This window comes from Lithobates pipiens, unplaced genomic scaffold (assembly GCF_037356315.1).
Source record: "Lithobates pipiens isolate NorthernLeopardFrog02 unplaced genomic scaffold, aLitPip1_a1.2 Scaffold_13, whole genome shotgun sequence".
Lineage (NCBI taxonomy): Eukaryota > Metazoa > Chordata > Amphibia > Anura > Ranidae > Lithobates > Lithobates pipiens.
Window position 1 is genome coordinate 463,526,778 of NW_027507718.1, and position 17,114 is coordinate 463,543,891.

The 17,114-nt window shown below is 41.6% G+C and overlaps 1 protein-coding gene across 4 annotated transcripts in view; it reads right to left on the bottom strand.

Annotated features, from left to right (window-relative positions):
- Positions 1-237: 237 nt before the first annotated feature.
- Positions 238-17,114, bottom strand: part of AFAP1 (actin filament associated protein 1) — a 210,743-nt gene continuing 193,866 nt past the window's right edge. For all 4 annotated transcript variants that reach the window (XM_077477843.1, XM_077477841.1, XM_077477845.1 and 1 more), the window contains 5 exons: positions 10,958-11,072; positions 9,110-9,274; positions 4,813-5,003; positions 4,540-4,701; positions 238-1,787 (listed from right to left, as the gene is read on the bottom strand). In XM_077477843.1, coding sequence (XP_077333969.1) covers positions 1,761-1,787; positions 4,540-4,701; positions 4,813-5,003; positions 9,110-9,274; positions 10,958-11,072 — 660 coding nt within the window. In that variant the 3' untranslated portion in view covers positions 238-1,760. The remainder of the gene's footprint in view (positions 1,788-4,539; positions 4,702-4,812; positions 5,004-9,109; positions 9,275-10,957; positions 11,073-17,114) is intronic.

Here is a 17,114-nt window from a genome sequence, read left to right on the forward strand (position 1 = left end):
TTTACAAAGTTAGAAAGGGGTTATGTGTGGCCACTTAGGAAACATGGATTACTGTGTTACAAAAAAAGTTTAATAAACGGATAGTGATATCATATCCAGCTGTCTTCTTTTTCATTGAAGGCCACTTTAATGAAAGGGAATTAGGCCATTAATCTCCACCCTTAGCAACATGTTACTACCGTATTTAGGGTGTAACATGTAGCGAAGGACCTAAAATGCATTTTTTTTACCTGCATAAACGCGTAAATTGGTATTTTTATTTTTTTGTTAAAGGTGAGCTTTTAAATTCATTAAGATAGATCATTATGCAGCATCCTGATTGGTCAGCCAATAAGGATTTATTTTGCTGAAAGGTATATAACAGGAGCCTCCAAACTTTTGCAACAAGGGGCCAGTTTACCATCCTTCAAACATTGGGGGGCTGGACTGAGGTCAGTGAAAGTAGAAAATGCCCCAGTAAACAATGTTATTGGCTTGGTGGTCAGTGGGAGTAAAATAATTACATCATTGGTGAAAGTGGGAGGAATAGTGCCCCATAACTGGTGTCAGTTGGAGAATTAGTTCCCCATCTCTGGTATCAGTGGGAGGAATAGTGCCCCATAATTGGTGTCAGTTGGAGAATTAGTTCCCCATCTCTGGTATCAGTGGGAGGAATAGTGCCCCATAATTGGTGTCAGTTGAAGAATTAGTTCCCCATCTCTGGTAACAGTGGGAGGGATAGTATCTCATTGCTGGCATCCATGGTAGGAATAGTGTCCCGTATCAGTAGAAGTAATTCCCCAAGAGCAGGATAAAGGCAAGCAAAGGGCCACAGTGGCCTGCAGGCCTTAGTTTGGAGCCCCCTGACATATAGCTTACTACACTAAAGAATATTAACCTTTTATTGAATAAGGCTGATGTCATAGTGCAGTGATGGCGAACCTTGGCACCCCAGATGTTTTGGAACTACATTTCCCATGATGCTCTTGCACGCTGAAGTGTAGTGGAGCATCATGGGAAATGTAGTTTCAAAACATCTGGAGTGCCAAGGTTCGCCATCACTGTCATAGTGTATTAGGCTGCTTTTTACAGCAACATATCTCTGTACAGATGTGGGTCATTCTACTCATACAGTTGTGAATGTTATAAATAGCTATTTCACATAATAAAATGATTGAAATGTTTACATTTTGGGATTCGCAGTGCTTTAAGACATAGTAAGTAGACATAAAAGTAGGGTATTGGTGTGATGATGTCTATAGCTGCCTCTCTGCTATGTGCCAGCAAATTCTCAGGGTATGCAGTACAAATTGGAAGGTGCAAGATTAGGCTGATGGCACTCTGACAATTGGCAGTGACCGATGGCAGTCTATCACCGAAAACCTCAGAATATTCCAGTCTTTAACACAAACAGCAAAACAATACAATGAAGACAATTCATGCAGCAGTGGGAGAGTTACTTGTATTTGTGGTATTCCCGGTCATTCCCTGTTATGTGCCAGAATGTTGTGCATGTAACATTACAGAAACTCACACGCAGTGGTAATGTCAGCAGAGGTCTTCTGGTCATCAGACCGGCGGCACAGAGAATGGACCTGTCTTCACAAGGCAGAATAATTGGTCCGCTGGGACAACCCCCTTCACAGCTGCTCTGTGATGTGTGGCCGATTCTCCACAACAAAGAAGCAAAGTACATTGTACTCATGTACTGGAAACACTGCGTCGTATTGTCTCTTGGTCCACGCTGGTTAAGGCTCCTACACGAAAACGTGTTGTGAGGTTTATGTGCCGTTCTTCAGCTCCCATTCCTAAAAATAAACACAAGAATTATACATATGATCACAGAGCTAGGTGTGACGCACTCATCGGTCATTCAGCACCAGAGACCATCGATGTAATGAAGCCCACATACACTATATTGCCACAAGTATTGAGACACCTGCCTTTACACACACATGAACTTTAATGGCATCCCGGTCTTAGTCCGTAGGGTTCAATATTGAGTTGGCCCACCCTTTACAGCTATAACAGATTCAAATCTTCTAGGAAGGCTGTCTACAAAGTTTAGGAGTGTGTCTATGGGAATGTTTGACCATGCTTTCTAATTCATCCCAAAGGTGTTCTATCGGGTTGAGGTCAGGACACTGCGCATTTGTGAGGTCAGTCACTGATGTTGGACGGGAAGGCCTGGCTCACAGTCTCCACTCCAATTCATCCCAAAGGTGGTCCATGTCTTTATGGACCTTGCTTTGTGCACTGGTGCGCAGTCATGGATTGGATAGATTGATTGCAGCGCAGCCATTGGCACCCACTGCTGTCCCGCAGGTGGGGTCGAGTCATACATTCAGCGGCTATGGATGCCAAATGCTTGACTCAGGAGCACGCCCGCAAGGTAACCCCCTCAGGAGAGCGCTTCTTCTAGGGGGTTATCTGATGTGGGGAGGAGCTGAGAGAGCCACAGGGGACACCAGAAGAGGATGTTCGGGGCCACTCTATGCAAAACGAGCTGCACAGTGGAGGTAAGTATGATATGTTTGTTATTTTTTTTTTAAAAACCCTTACAATCACTTTAACTTGCCTTCACTGGAACTAAGGGGCCAAGCCCAAACCCTGAAAAACAACCCCACACCATAATCCCCCTTGCACCAAATGATTTGGACCAGTGCACAAAGCAAGGTCCATAAGACATGGATGAGTGAGTTTGGGGTGGAGGAGCTTGACTGGCCTGCACAGAGTCCTGACCTTAACCCGATAGACCACCTTTGGGATGAGTGGAGACTGCGAGCCAGGCCTTCTTGTCCAACATCAGTGCCTAACCTCACAAATGCGCTTTGGAAGAATGGTCAAACATTTTCATAGACACACTCCTAGACAGCCTTCCCAGAAGAGTTGAAGCTGTTAAAGCTGCAAAGGGTGGGCCAACTCAATACTGAACCCTACGGACTAAGACTGGGATACCATTAAAGTGTTCATGTGCTTGTAAAAGCAGGTGTCCCAATACTTTTGACAATATAGTGTATGTTACAATGCAAACAGAATTCAGTTCAGTTCACGTAAAGCTGCCTGTAAACTGTTAGAAAGTCAGAAGACTTGGCCAAAATCCTAACAGTGGGTGGCTCTGCCTGCTCAATAACAGCGGCAGACAGACATGGAGTTGCAATGAACTGAATGGTAATCAGATGGCTCCTAGTCCAATGACATTCTTCCTGCTTTCTAACTGAAAGCCCACACAGATTTACAGCCAGAAAGTTGGAGGAAGAGTCTGACACTGCAGTCACTGTCACTAAACTGCAAATGTGCGAACCAGACATCAGTCTCCAACAGAAATGTTTGTGACAGGCTGGCAACACAGAACAACAACTGGGAGACTAAGAAAGAGTTGTCACTCCATAACAGGAAGTTCCTGCACAAAGATCTTAATGACAGGATCACTAGATGTCATTTTAATAAGATGCTGCAGATTTAAAAACACTTTTAAAATACCTTTAACAATTTAATCACTACATGTACTTAAGGACCAGGCCTTTTTCTGACACTTTCTGTTTACAAGTAAAAATCTGTATTTTGTTTGCTAGAAAATTACTTAGAATCCCCAAACATTATATATATATATATATATATATATATATATATATATATATAGGCAGCCAACCCTAGAGAGTAAAATGATGGTTGTTGCAATTTCTTGTGTCATGTGTTTTTCAAATGCAATTTGTTTGAAAAAAAATACACTTTAATGAATAAAAAATAAATAAATTTATATATCCCTCAATTTTTTGTATAATATGAAAAACGGTGTTACGCCGCGTAAATGAATCCCAAACATTGCGCTCATAGAATGGCGCCAAACTACCTTACTTAAAATATCCATAGGCGACACTTTAAAAATGTTTACAGGTTACCAGTTTGGAGTTACAGAGAAGGTCTACGTATGCATTCACCACTGTGCTCGAGCATGCAGGAATAGGAGCGTAAAGAAAAAAAAATTTAATTTAATACATTATATTTTTTACATATTCCCTTTAAAAATATATATTTTTTTTAGCATTTTTATTGCTATCACAAGAAATAGGAACATCCCTGCCGATAACAATACAGCATGACATCCTCTTTATGGAGAGATCTGTTGCTTTAAAAAAAATAGCCTTGTTTTCATGTATCAGGAACCGGAAGTGACGTCATGACGTCGCTCTGGTCCTTCTAGGCCATAGAGATAAGCAGAGGCCATCTTTCTTTCACTCATCTCTTTACCCAGCATGCACAGCACTGGATCATTTTTGGACTTCCCAATCTGCCAGGTAAGCTTCAAAACCAGCGGAAAGCGGGGGGGGGGGGGGGGGGGTATGGGGGGGGGAATGACCCCTCCCGCCACTTCTATGAATGACCCAACAGTGAATCTGGGGAAAAATCATACTAGGTTATGGCATCTAGCTGCAGCCACAACACTGGTATTTAACATCGAATTAATGATGTATTTTCCTAGTTAGGCAGTCGGCAAGTGGTTAAATAACTCCTTTTACTTAACGGATGGGATTTCTGGTCACAAAATACTACTCTCACCTTTGCTTTTCTTAGAACGTGTCCTCGTACCGGGGAGTTTTTTGATGGAGGTTGCCGTTTTAATGCTGAGGCACTATTTACCGGTATAGAACATTCAGCATCACTTGTGTCACAGCTGGAGATTGGAGAGTTCTCCACCGTTCTGTGCCGAAGGCTTGGAGACTAAAGAAAAAACAAGTTGGTTCCTATATTAATAATACATCTAGTCGAGGAAAGGTATACAAGATAAAACAGCTTGCTTTCTAAAGAAACTTGTCCACGCAGTGGCCATACCTGTGGCCTTGAGGTCTCATTTTTGGGTTCAATAGCAAGACCCAGTGTGACCCCACCAGACATGGCCTTCTTCAGACTTTCCTTCACCTCGGTCAGTTCCAACTCGAGATTTACTCGTTCACCCTCCTTCAGTTTACACTCATTTTCCAGCTTCCTCAGCTTTTCCTCCAGCAAGACCTGAGATTTCCTTCCTGTAGAAGACAGTTATGATGACATATTGATGGGAAACATGTGTTTTATAACATTTAATTACATTGCTTTCAAACTTCAAAATGGAAACAATATTTAGAGCAGGTCGAATCTAGAGGAATGACAGATAATAAAAAAAAAAAATCAAAAGCTGTATTACATATATACTGGGTGAATAACAAACATTATTTAAAATTTGACATAGAAAAAAGTGGACAGAACCCCAAACCACCAATGGTTGTATCTTGATAACTGTGTTTTCACCATAACAGAACACTGTAGTGAGTTGTCACATCCCTGTATATAGAAAGAAAGAAATACCCCCTGAATGGGACTTTAAATGGCAACACTACAAGGGTCGGATAAAATACAAATATTTATTGAAACTTTTAAAAAATCAATCACACGTGTGATAATTTGTAAAACACGCAGACAAAAACATACAATTTCTTGCAGTCATGAATAAATGTTGTACATGTAGGTCTGAGTAGTTACTCTCCAATTTCCAAGAACAATCTTTGGTACCCAATGCGTTTCAGGTTCAAGCCCTTTCATCAGGGGTATTTATATAAGAGAATCTATGTTCCGCATAAGGTAAATGGTGCAGCACTAAATATGTACAATCATACAAGCAGAGACTAAATCGTCACTGTCGGTAGATGACATGGTTGGAGACTTGGTCTAGCCCCCCGTTTCAGCCCAAAAAACTCCACGTAAAATGCAGTGTCAGTTTAAACGCACAAATTGCGTATTCGGTTTGATGCCATAAACTCAATTGCTCAAAGAGTAGTCACCCAGTAGGGGCCAGGTCAGGACTTTCCACAATCCTTTGATATCAAACTGGAGTTAACTGGATATTTATCCCTCAGTCGTTTTCCTGTTTACTGTAGATCCGTGGAGTGTGCCGTCTGCCCTGGCAGTGTCTCCCAGGGCGAACAGACACTGCCACTGTATTTTATCCGACCCTTGTAGTGTTGTTGGCATTTAAAGTCCTATTCAGGGGGTATTTCTTTCTTTCTAATGGTTGTATCTTAAACATTCTATTAGCACCCACAAATGAAGAGATTAAAAAAAAAAAAAAAAAAGAAAAAAAGGATTTCTCTATTCGATTTCATTTAACTAGCACCAGCAAGAAGGAAAAAGTACAAGACCCCGCTCCATCTGACAGAGAGTCATCCCTTTAGATTTAAAGCGGTAGTAAACCCGCACATTTTTTTTTTTTTTTTAAACCTGCAAAGCAAAAGGCATAACGAGCTAGTATGCACCGCATACTAGCTCATTATGAAATACTTACCTTAGAACGAGGCCCCGACATCTGGCCCGATCCACGCCGAGGGAGCTGACATGCTCCCTCGGCGTTTCTTCCGGGTATCGCGGCTCCGGCGCTGTGAGTGGCCGGAGCCGCGATATCGTCACTCCCGCGCATGCGCGCAGGAGATTTCAGTCCGGCCGCTCGGCTGCTGCCGGATTTTGACGGCGAGAAACCCCTTGTGCGCATGCGCCGCTGCAGTCAGAGGCGCATACCGAGGGGAATATCTCCTAAACCGTACAGGTTTAGGAGATATTTTTTTTACCTACAGGTAAGCCTTATTATAGGCTTTCCTGTAGGTAAAAGTTAAAAATATGACTATACAACCACTTTAATAAAAGTAGCTAACTGCGACACAGTTTAATGGGATGACTTTCATGGAGTGTGGTCTTATACTTTATCCTCGCTATACCCGCTGAGCTGGATGAACTTTTTTCTAACTGGCAGCCAGAGCAATAAAGTACTCGAGAAGCACGTTTAGGACATGGAGTGGTGTCATTTCTTTGCCTTTGAACTCCCACCACTAAGAAGCAGATTGGTTTAAGTGGAGAAATACAGTCAGCTCTTCCATCACACATGTAATATACAGTACAAAGCCCATATACAGTAGAAATACAATACTACTACCACACACAGACCAGTACACCCCATTCTGAGGTTATGCCTAGATATAGACTGGGCTTATATACTATCCTTTATGAGTCTGTTATGAATTTATATGTACTTGACAATGGCAAAGTTTTACTCATTTGTTTTAAGGTGATATTTGGCCTTGTTTGATAATGACACTATATGGAACATTAATGACAATTAAGAGCAGGGGTTTCCAAACTTTCTAAGCAAAGAGCCAGTTTACTGTTTTTTTTCAGACCTTGGGGGGGTGGGCGGTCTGTCAGTGTAAGTGGAAAACTCCCTGGCATCAACGGATGTAAACACTGCACCATCATTGGTATTAGTGGGAGGAACAGCGTCCCATTGTTGGTATCAGGGGAAGGAATAATGCTCCACCATTGGTGTCAGTAAGGAATTGTGCCCCCTTTTTGATAATAGTGCCCCAAGGGCTGAATATAGGCAGGCAGGCAAACAGGCCACAGTTTGGAGACCACTGATTTAGAGAAAAAAAATCTACAGAAGAAGAGTCAAGCAACTAGTTATCTGACTAGGTAATTATTACTATATATAAAGGGTTTCTCTATTGTTACCTGTTCAAAAGACACCTGTCCACAGAAGCAATCAATCAGATTCCGACCTCTCCACCATGGCCAAGACTAAAGGGCTGTCCAAGGATGTCAGGGACAAGATTGTAGACCTACACAAGGCTGGAATGGGCTACAAGACCATCACCAAGCAGCTTGGTGAGAGGGTGACAACAGTTAGTGTGATTATTCATAAATGGAAGAAACACAAAATAACTGTCACTCTACCTCAGTCTGGGTGAGGAATTAGCCCAGAACTACACGGGAGAATCCTGTCAATGATCTCAAGGCAGCTGGGACCATAGTCACCAAGACAATAATTGGTAACATACTACAGCCTGAAGGACTGAAATCCTGTGATGCCTGCAAGGTCCCCCTGCTCAAGAAAGCACATGTTCAGGCCTGTCAAAAGTTTGCTAATGAACATCTGAATGATTCAGAGAACTGGGTGAAAGTGTTGTGGACAGATGAGACCAAAATCGATCTCTTTGGCATCAACTCAACTAGCCGTGTTTGGAGGAGGATAAATGCTGCCTATGACCCCAAGAACACCATCACCACCTTCAAACATGGAGGTGAAAATATTATGCTTTGGGGGTGTTTTTCTGCTAAGGGGACAAGGCAACTTCACCGCATCAAAGGGAAGATGGACGTGGCCATGTACCATGATATCTTGGGTGAGAACCTCCTTCCCTTAGCCAGGGCATTGGAAATGGGTCGTGCGATGGGTCTTCCAGCATGAAGATGACCCAAAACATACAGCCAACAAAGGAGTGGTTCGAGGAGAAGCAGGTCCTGGAGTGGCCTAGCCAGTCTTCAGACCTTAATCCCATTGAAAAATATATGGAGGGAGCTGAAGTTTTGCGTTACCAAATGCCAGCCTCAAAACTTTAATGACTTGGAGAGGATCTGCAAAGAAGATTGGTACAAAATTCCTCCTGAGATGTGTGCAAACCTGGTGGCCAACTACAGGAAACGTCTGACCTCTGTTTGCCAACAGGTTTTTTGCCACCAAGTACTAAGTCGTGTTTTGAGAAGGGTTCAAATACTTATTTCACTCATTAAAATGCAAATCAATTTATAACTTATTTTTAAATGCGTTTTTCTGGATATTTTCATTGTTATTCTGTCTCTCACTGTTAAAATAAGCATATCATTAGAATTATAGACTAATTATTTCTTTGTCAGTGTGCAAATGTACAAAATCAGCAGGAGATCAAATATTTTTTCCCTCACTGTATTATTACTGCAGTAGATAAAAATGCTACAGCCTCTATGCTTATTACTAGACTTATTACTACTACTTATCCCATTTTCTTGACAAAGCCAAAACCTCATGGTTGATCAAACAACACTGTACCTATGCACAATCAACCATAGGATTTTTTTGTTGCAGGGACAGTCTCAGAATTGTTTTGTAATTTGTATTTGAAACTCAAAGTTTTTTACTTTTGGAAAGTAAACTGTACATCTAGCCCTCCAGTTTTGTGATGGATAACCAGCAAATACATGGAAATAATGAATGAAACCAGAATTAAGAGTGCGATAGATTTAACTGTTTTTAACCAGTTTAGGGTTGGCAAGGACGGCCATTAAAAATCACCTGCATTAGCTTCGATTGCCGCCCTTGTGTCTCGTTTTTCTTTGCGGATCTGGGCTAATCTGTTTCGGAGAGCCTCTTTCTTTTTCAATAACTCCTCTTCCTTGAGCTGCAGCTTTTTAGCATCTGCCTCCACCCGATTCTTTCCATATTTATATTGTTCAGCATCTGGATTGTACAGAAAATGTGGTGAGCTTTGTAATTTGCTCAGCCTGATCAATGATCACTGAAAATTCAAGTATGATAAAACACACACACACACACATTACATTACTTTTTAAGCAAATAATACAGTACAGTACATGACAATATTGTAAATACCTTGTCTCAGATTCTCTTTAATTATGAATGTGCTGTGCAAGAAGGTTGCATTACAGCTGCTCAGTGTAAAGGTAACAAAATTTGCAATGAAAGCTCAGCTTATTTTGCAAATGCAGATTATGTTACACTCAGTTTAGCAAAAATCTTTTCAAATTGTAAGGCAACTCCTAATAATATGCACATGCGAATCAAGGGATGGGCACACTCTCTGCCCTCCAAATGCTACAGAGTATGCATTACAGTGGTACTAAAGCCTAAGCTTTTTGACCTTAATGCATTCATTGCATTAAGATAAAAAGTATTTAGGTATCAGTATCCACCCTGACAAACCCTTTTTTTTTTGCTTACCTAAGTCTTCATGTGCACCAGTGCTGTGCCCAACTGCAGCACTTCTCTCACTCCCTGGTCTCACTGGCTTTGCTGAGGCAGTGGGAGAGATTGCCTGCTGTCAATTAAAGCCAGTGAAGAGGGAGTGGGGGGTGGGGCCAAATCCCGCTGTCTGCGTCAATAGACGCAGACAACAAGGCTCGGGAGCAAGCCTGCACGAGTGCTCACATAGAAGTGTCTTTTTATGGGGGCAATCAGGGGAGGAGAGAAGTGCCACTTCCATTTCACAGAGCAAGTATGTATAAACCTGTTTGTTATTTAAAAAATAAAAATAAATAAAAATAATTTAGAAAACACTTTAACCCACCATGTAAATGAGGGCAAATCTTGCCTCATTTGCCATGATGAAGGGGACAAAATAGTAGTAGTTGGATGTGAATAGCCTCCTCTTCTCTAGTATAAAAGGTGGACAGAATGAAACACAAGATGTATGGACATAGTCAAGAGAAGATGGAGAAGACATAGTGGGCAGAACATGGGCGAACAGAGTAAGCAGGAAATGAAATGGGGAAGTGGACAGACCAGACTGAGTGGAAGGAAGACAGAGCAAGCATGCTGGGTGGAAGGCAAAGCTGGAAGAGTGGGAAAAAATTGACTAGATAGGGTGGGCTAAAGTTAAGTAGCCATAGATGGTGAAATATGGAGTGGGCAGACTGGGTGGAAGATTGAATGGGCAGATTAGATAGAAGATTAAATGGGCAGATCGGGTGGAAGATGGAGTGTGCAAAATGGGTCGAAAATGGAGTGGATGAAGGATTATGTTGGCAGAGGGGGTGAGAGATAACTCATAATGGGGGGGGGGGGGGGGAATAAAGCATGGAAGAGAGAAGGTAGAGAGGGAAGAGGGGGTGAGAAATTCAGCATGATGGCTGAAAGAATGAGCGGACAAAGATGGTTGAGAAGTGATGCACAGTAGGTTGAAAATGGAAGCCCGTAGTTTGAGAAAGTTGAAATGGACATATTAGGCAGAAGAAGGAATGGGCAACAGGGGCGAAAAAAAAGAAGTATAATGGATGGAAGATAGAATAAACCAAGTGGGATTAGATAAACCTTTCTCTGCTTTATGTTTATGTCAGGCTCCAAAGAAGCTGTAAGATAAAATCTACTTGTCAACTGAGAGATAATGCTTATAAAATTGCTTACTGGAGGCTGTACGTTTTACAGTAGTGGTTGGATTGGGTTTCTTTTGCTGGTTGTTGGTTATTCTGGACTTTGATAGAATTCCATTGGCAGCCGGAGGGGGTTTCTTGCTCTTCAGCTGTATGGAAGAAGCAGATTTAAACAATCAATCATACATTTAATTTGTTTCTTAAAGAGGAACTATTTTACTTACAGCTGTTGAACAGAAAATAATGGTTGGTAAATGCAATTACTTATTTGACACAGGTATCAATGGTGCAGAAAATTCTTTAAAAGAAACCTGTTGAGGGAATATGAAGGCTGTCATTGCTGAACCCGCTCTTGAAATTATTAGTCGTCTGACCATATGGTGGATATGGATCTGAATTTCTGACCTCAATCTGACTTTCTACGCTGCATGCTAGTTCCAGGTCAGGGCCTAAGAAAGTATGAAAGTCAGCCAAATAGTAACCTTAGAAGGGAGTTACTGTGGCTTTGATACAGGGATCCTCCTGAAACTTGGAAAATTTGTATTTAGATTTATGTTCTGTGGCTGCATAAAACATTTATTTTTATTTTTTGAGTAATGTTGAATGCTGATGACATTCAGATATGATCAGGATTAGGAGTAAGACAGGAAACAGCAGGCATGGGAGTAAAGGGAAATATGTATATGCAGGGGACTGGGCAATAAACTGAACCTATTGCCTGGAGCATGAGGGAAGGACATGAGCAAAAACACAGGTTTACTTTAAAGTGGACTTGAACTGAAAAGGTAAAGATTTACTATCTCAAAGAGAAGGGCAAGACATTTTTAATGATGCCTAAGCAGTGCCCTTTTGAAAAATAGCAGTGTACTTCCTGCACCTACAGTTTCATAGCTGTGTATCTGCAGTGTGATAGCTACAGTGCCATGAAAAAGTATTCATACCCCTTGCAATTTTCCACATTTTGTCATCTTACAACCAAAAACTTAAATGTATTTTATTTGGATTTTATGTGATAGGCCAACACAAAGTGGCACATACTGTAATTGTGAAGCGGAAGGAAAATGATAAATGGTTTTCAATTTTTTTTTACAAATAAATATCAAGTGTGGCATGCATTTGTATTCAGCCCTACTGAGTCAATACTTTGTAGAACCGCCTGCAATTACAGCTGCAAGTCTTTTCGGGTATGTCTCTACCAGCTTTGCACATCTAGAGTGAATTTTTTTTTGCAAAATAGCTCAAGCTCTGTCAGACTGGATGAAGAGTATCTGTGAAAAGCAATTTTCAAGTCTTGACACAGATTTTCAATTGGAATTAGGTCTGGACTTTGACTGGTCCATTCTAACACATGAATATACTTTGATCCAAACCATTCCATTGTAGCTCTGGCTGTATGTTTAGGGCCGTTGTCCTGCTGGAAGGTGAACATCTGCCCGAGTCTCAAGTGTTTTGCAGACTCTAACAGGTTTTTTTCTAAGATTGCCCTGTATTTGGCTCCACCCATCTTCCCATCAACTCTGACCAGTTACCCTGTCCCTGCTGAAAAAAGCATCCCCACAACATGATGCTGCCACCACCAGGTTTCACGGTGGGGATGGGGTGTTCAGGGTGATGTTCAGTGTTAATTTTCCACCACACATAGCGTTTTGCTTTTTGGCCAAAAAGTTCAATGTTGGTCTCATCTGACCAGATGTTTGCTGTGTCCCCCACATGGCTTCTAGCAAACTGAAAACTGGACTTATGACTTCCTTTCAACAATTGCTTTGTGGAGAGCATGACTAATAGTTGTCCTGTGGACAGATTCTCCCACCTGAACTGTGGATCTCTGCAGCTCCTCCAGAGTTGCCATGGGTCTCTTGGCTACTTCTTTAATGAATGCTCTCCTTGCCCAGCCTGTCAGTTTAGGTGGACGGCCATGGCTTGGTAGGTTTGCAGTTGTGCCATACTCTTAATTTTCAAATGATGGATTGAATAGTGCTTCATAAGATGTTCAAAGCATGGAATATTTTTTTTTATAACTTAACCCTGCATTAAACTTCAACTTCTCCACAGCTTTATCCCTGATCTGTCTGGTTTGTTCATGATGCAGTTTGTTCACTAAGGTTCTCTAACAAACCTCGGGGGGGCTTCACAGAACAGCTGTATTTATACTGAGAATAAATGACACACAGGTGGACTCTTTTTACTAAGTAGGTGACTTCTGAAGGCAAATGGTTCCTCTAGATTTTAGTTAGGGGTATCAGAGTAAAGGGGGCTGAATACAAATGCACGACACACTTTTCAGATATTTATTTGTAAAAAAGTTTGAAAAACATGTAATCATTTTCCTTCCACTTCACAATTATCACAGTTTGTGTTGGTCCATCACATAATATTCCAATAAAAATACATTTATGATTTTGGTTGTATCATGACAAAAATGTGGAAAATATCAAGGGGTATCAATACCTTTCAAGGGGATCTTTGTTTTTGTTGGAATGCATTTGCAGGGATGGAGGGGCACCACTGGGTGCATTTGACTGCATTTTATTTATCTGCTGATATCGAAGGCAGAAGCAGCTCTGACTGCTATGACTGCTACTTGCAGGAGATTTAGATCTGGTTCACACCTATGCAGGTTGCAATTTGCATATTCCAGGCGCATTTTGCGTTTTTCAATACACCTTTTTGATCAATTGAAGTGTTTGGAACCAAAAACCAGAAAAAAAAGTCACTGGCCCTTTCCATAAAATGCACAGATGTGACGTGACCCATAGGAAGCCATGTTAAATGGACTGTAATGTGTTTCTGCAAAACTGAAAATGCACTAAAAATGACATGGGTGTATGGGTGTAAACCAGGCCTTAAAGTAAAGATGTGATGACGTCGCTACTGTTCTCCTTGCCGGAGAGGAATCTGTACCCAAAGACCTGCAGTTCAGGCATCTCCCTGCTTTTTCTTCATTAATTGTGTGGATCTGTGATCTCTAAACTTCTCCAGCTGATTTTATCATTTCCCCACCATTTATCAGATCACTTGTCCTCAGCTAGGTAGTTCCGGTATGGGTAAATCCTTGCCTCTACTAAGATGGCCTTTACCACACAAATACACAACGCAGAACAAGGCAAGCTAGTCAGTAATGGTAAAAGATGAGTTGCGGGGACCCCATAGGCAATATTGGTGTCTAGTCCTTTGACCTCATCTTGTTCTTTTTGGGTACAGTCTCCAGAGTTTATGTACTTTTTAAATAAAATATCTGAAGTGCAATGTAGCTGTTTTTTTTACAGTAAAAAGTATTTTTGTGGATACTACAAACGAGAGAGCAATTAAGATTTTTTTTAGGTTTCACAGAGCAGGGAAAACATACACGGTTAACAAAAGATGGAGTCAAAATGAAATGTTCGATTGAATAAACCATCAGATGTGAAAATTCAGCTTAGGGGGATATAAATAACTATCAGAGGAAGAAACAAAGGCTCAATTAAAAGTTGTTAAGGGTCATGGAGAAGTAATTAGGTGGTTTAAGGACGCAATAACATACCGAAACTAGAAAGAGTGTTTAGAAAATAAATGTTTCCTTTGAGATTATATTGATTAAGACACACCAATAAAATAATCTTTTCAAAGTAGAATATATGCTGTAGTCAGCTTTGTTTTCCCCATTTACCTTGTTACCTACAATACATGTATGAACCTTCCATAGCAATATATGGAGAAGTCACTTACTGTAGGCTTGACGGATTACATTTACCCTGGGGGGCAGGATGTGATCTCCTCTTTGGGGTCCCAAAATTACTAAATACCTTGCAAAAAAAAAAAAAAACCTGTTCTACCCACAACAGAAAATCTAATATGGATGGACTTCTGTAAAGTAGAAAATCTCGGTTTTTGTTTTAAAGCGGGAGTCCGCCGGGAGTTCCACCGTTTAAAAAAAAAAAAGCCAGCAGCTACAAATACTGCAGCTGCTGACTTTTAAAATAAGGACACTTACCCGCCCAGCGCACCCGCGATGTCGGCACCCGAAGCCGATCTCTCGATCGTCTCTCGGGTGCTGCCGCCGCCATCTTGGGTATGGGGATCAGGAAGTGGAGCCTTTCGGCTTCATTTCCCGGTTCCCTACTGCGCATGCGCGAGTCGGCCTCCGCAATAAGGATGGTCCCGCTGCCTCTGGGATCTGTGTGTTTCCCAGCAGGAAGCGGGGGACTTTCGGAAAGGGGCATAGATTCTGCAGAATCTACGCCCCTTTCCGCAGATAGCTATGCCAGAAGTGGGTGCAGATACCTGTACTGTACAGGTACCTGCACCCCCTCCCCCCTGAAAGGTGCCAATTGTGGCGCCGGAGGGGGGGAGGATTCCAATGAGTGGAAGGTCCACTTTAGGGTGGACCTCCGCTTTAAATGAAGGGTAATGGGGGAACCTGTACACATGGTTTGATTAACGGGCCAGATGGAGCTCCACATTTGGTGAATTTTACCCCTTACTACAGATGTTGCCTTATGGATGTTGAGGATTGGTTGTAAATGGGGCTAACACATGGAACGGAAGTAGTGGTGAGGGAGGATATCAGTGGAAGAACTTCTTCAAAGTTGGCCAAAAAATTTCAGTTAACATTACATTACATGCTCCCCTCCAAGATTTGTCCAGAGCTTCTCCCATTCTTTGGAACTCCCTACCCCAATCTGTCTGACTGTCTCCTAATCTATCCATCTTTAGACGATCCCTGAAAACCCTTCTCTTCAAAGAAGCCTATCCTGCCTCTAACACTGTTTTACTTCCTCCATCAGCTCATCCCCCACAGCCATTACCTTTTGTATCAATTGGCCCTTCCTTTTTAGATTGTAAGCTCTAACGAGCAGGGCCCCCTGATTCCTCTTGTACCAAATTGTAATGTAACTGTAATGTCTGCCCTCATGTTGTAAAGCGCTGTGCAAACTGTTGGCGCTATATAAAACCTGTATAATAATAATAATATAAATACATTAACTGTTCATGTGACTTTACGCACAAAACTAACATTAGCAGGCTTAATATACATATTACTATAAATGTATGAACTAATAGTGGTTGTTCTATAACACTGAGGCTGTAAACTTTTTCATAATTTATTGTTGCCCTTGTATTTATTGGAATTTAAATGTCAATATGCTTTTGTTTTGGTTACTTTAACATCATTCACTTTGGAAAGGATAAAATGCTGCATACCACTGTGATACAGTCAATGAAAAAAAAATATTGAAGTAGTCTTGTGTTTCATAAAAATCCCTTAATGTCAGCAGTGGTGCTTAGATGCACCAGCATGGAATGTTAATCCTGTATCTGCAAGTCCAACCACCCGGAGGGGGAGATAAAACTTGTGGAAGTAAATGGAGGGTCACTGATGATTCATTGACTGTAGGGAATGCAGGAGGTTTGGTGGAGCTGCTTGGACTGTTTGCATGTTTTGTTAAAGGCAGATATCCTGTATCTGTCGAGTTAGAATACGAGGTTTTCTTGGATATCATATAGAATTCTATGGCATATATCTATCTGAACCAATCTACATACCCAGAATTTACATATCTACCTACCTACTAGAATCAGTCTGTCCTAACTATATACCAGAGTCTAACTATCTGAGGCTTGGTTCACATCTCCGTGCAGAGAGGCTGACAGCAGTGGTCTGGTGCGTTCCTGTTCACCGTTGCAGGTCCGATTGCGGTCCAAATTTTTGGCTGAATTTGGACCTGAAATGGACCAGAAGACGCACAGGACTCCTGGGCATTTCGTTCTGCAGCCGTCTTGGAGCTGTGCGAACCGGCTCTATAGAGAAACTTGTCAGAATTGGTTCATGCTAATAGAGAAATTAAGCAGCAGACAGAAATTATACTAATGCCCCATGCACACGGTCGGATTTTCCAACGGAAAATGTGCGATCGGATTGTGTTGTCGGAAAATCCGATAGTGTGTGGGCTCCATCGGACTTTTTCTGTCGGATTTTCTGAACGAACAAAGTTTGAGAGCAGAATCTAAAATTTTCCGACAACAAAATCCGATCGTTTAAATTCCGATCGTGTGTAGACAATTCCGATGGACAAAGTGCCACGCATGCTCAGAATAGACTAAGAGACGAAAGCTATTGGCTACTGGCCTCTTTATAGTCCCGTTGTATGCCACCCTGTTCTGAACGATTGGATTTTCCGACAACTTTGTGTGACCGTGTGTATACAAGACAA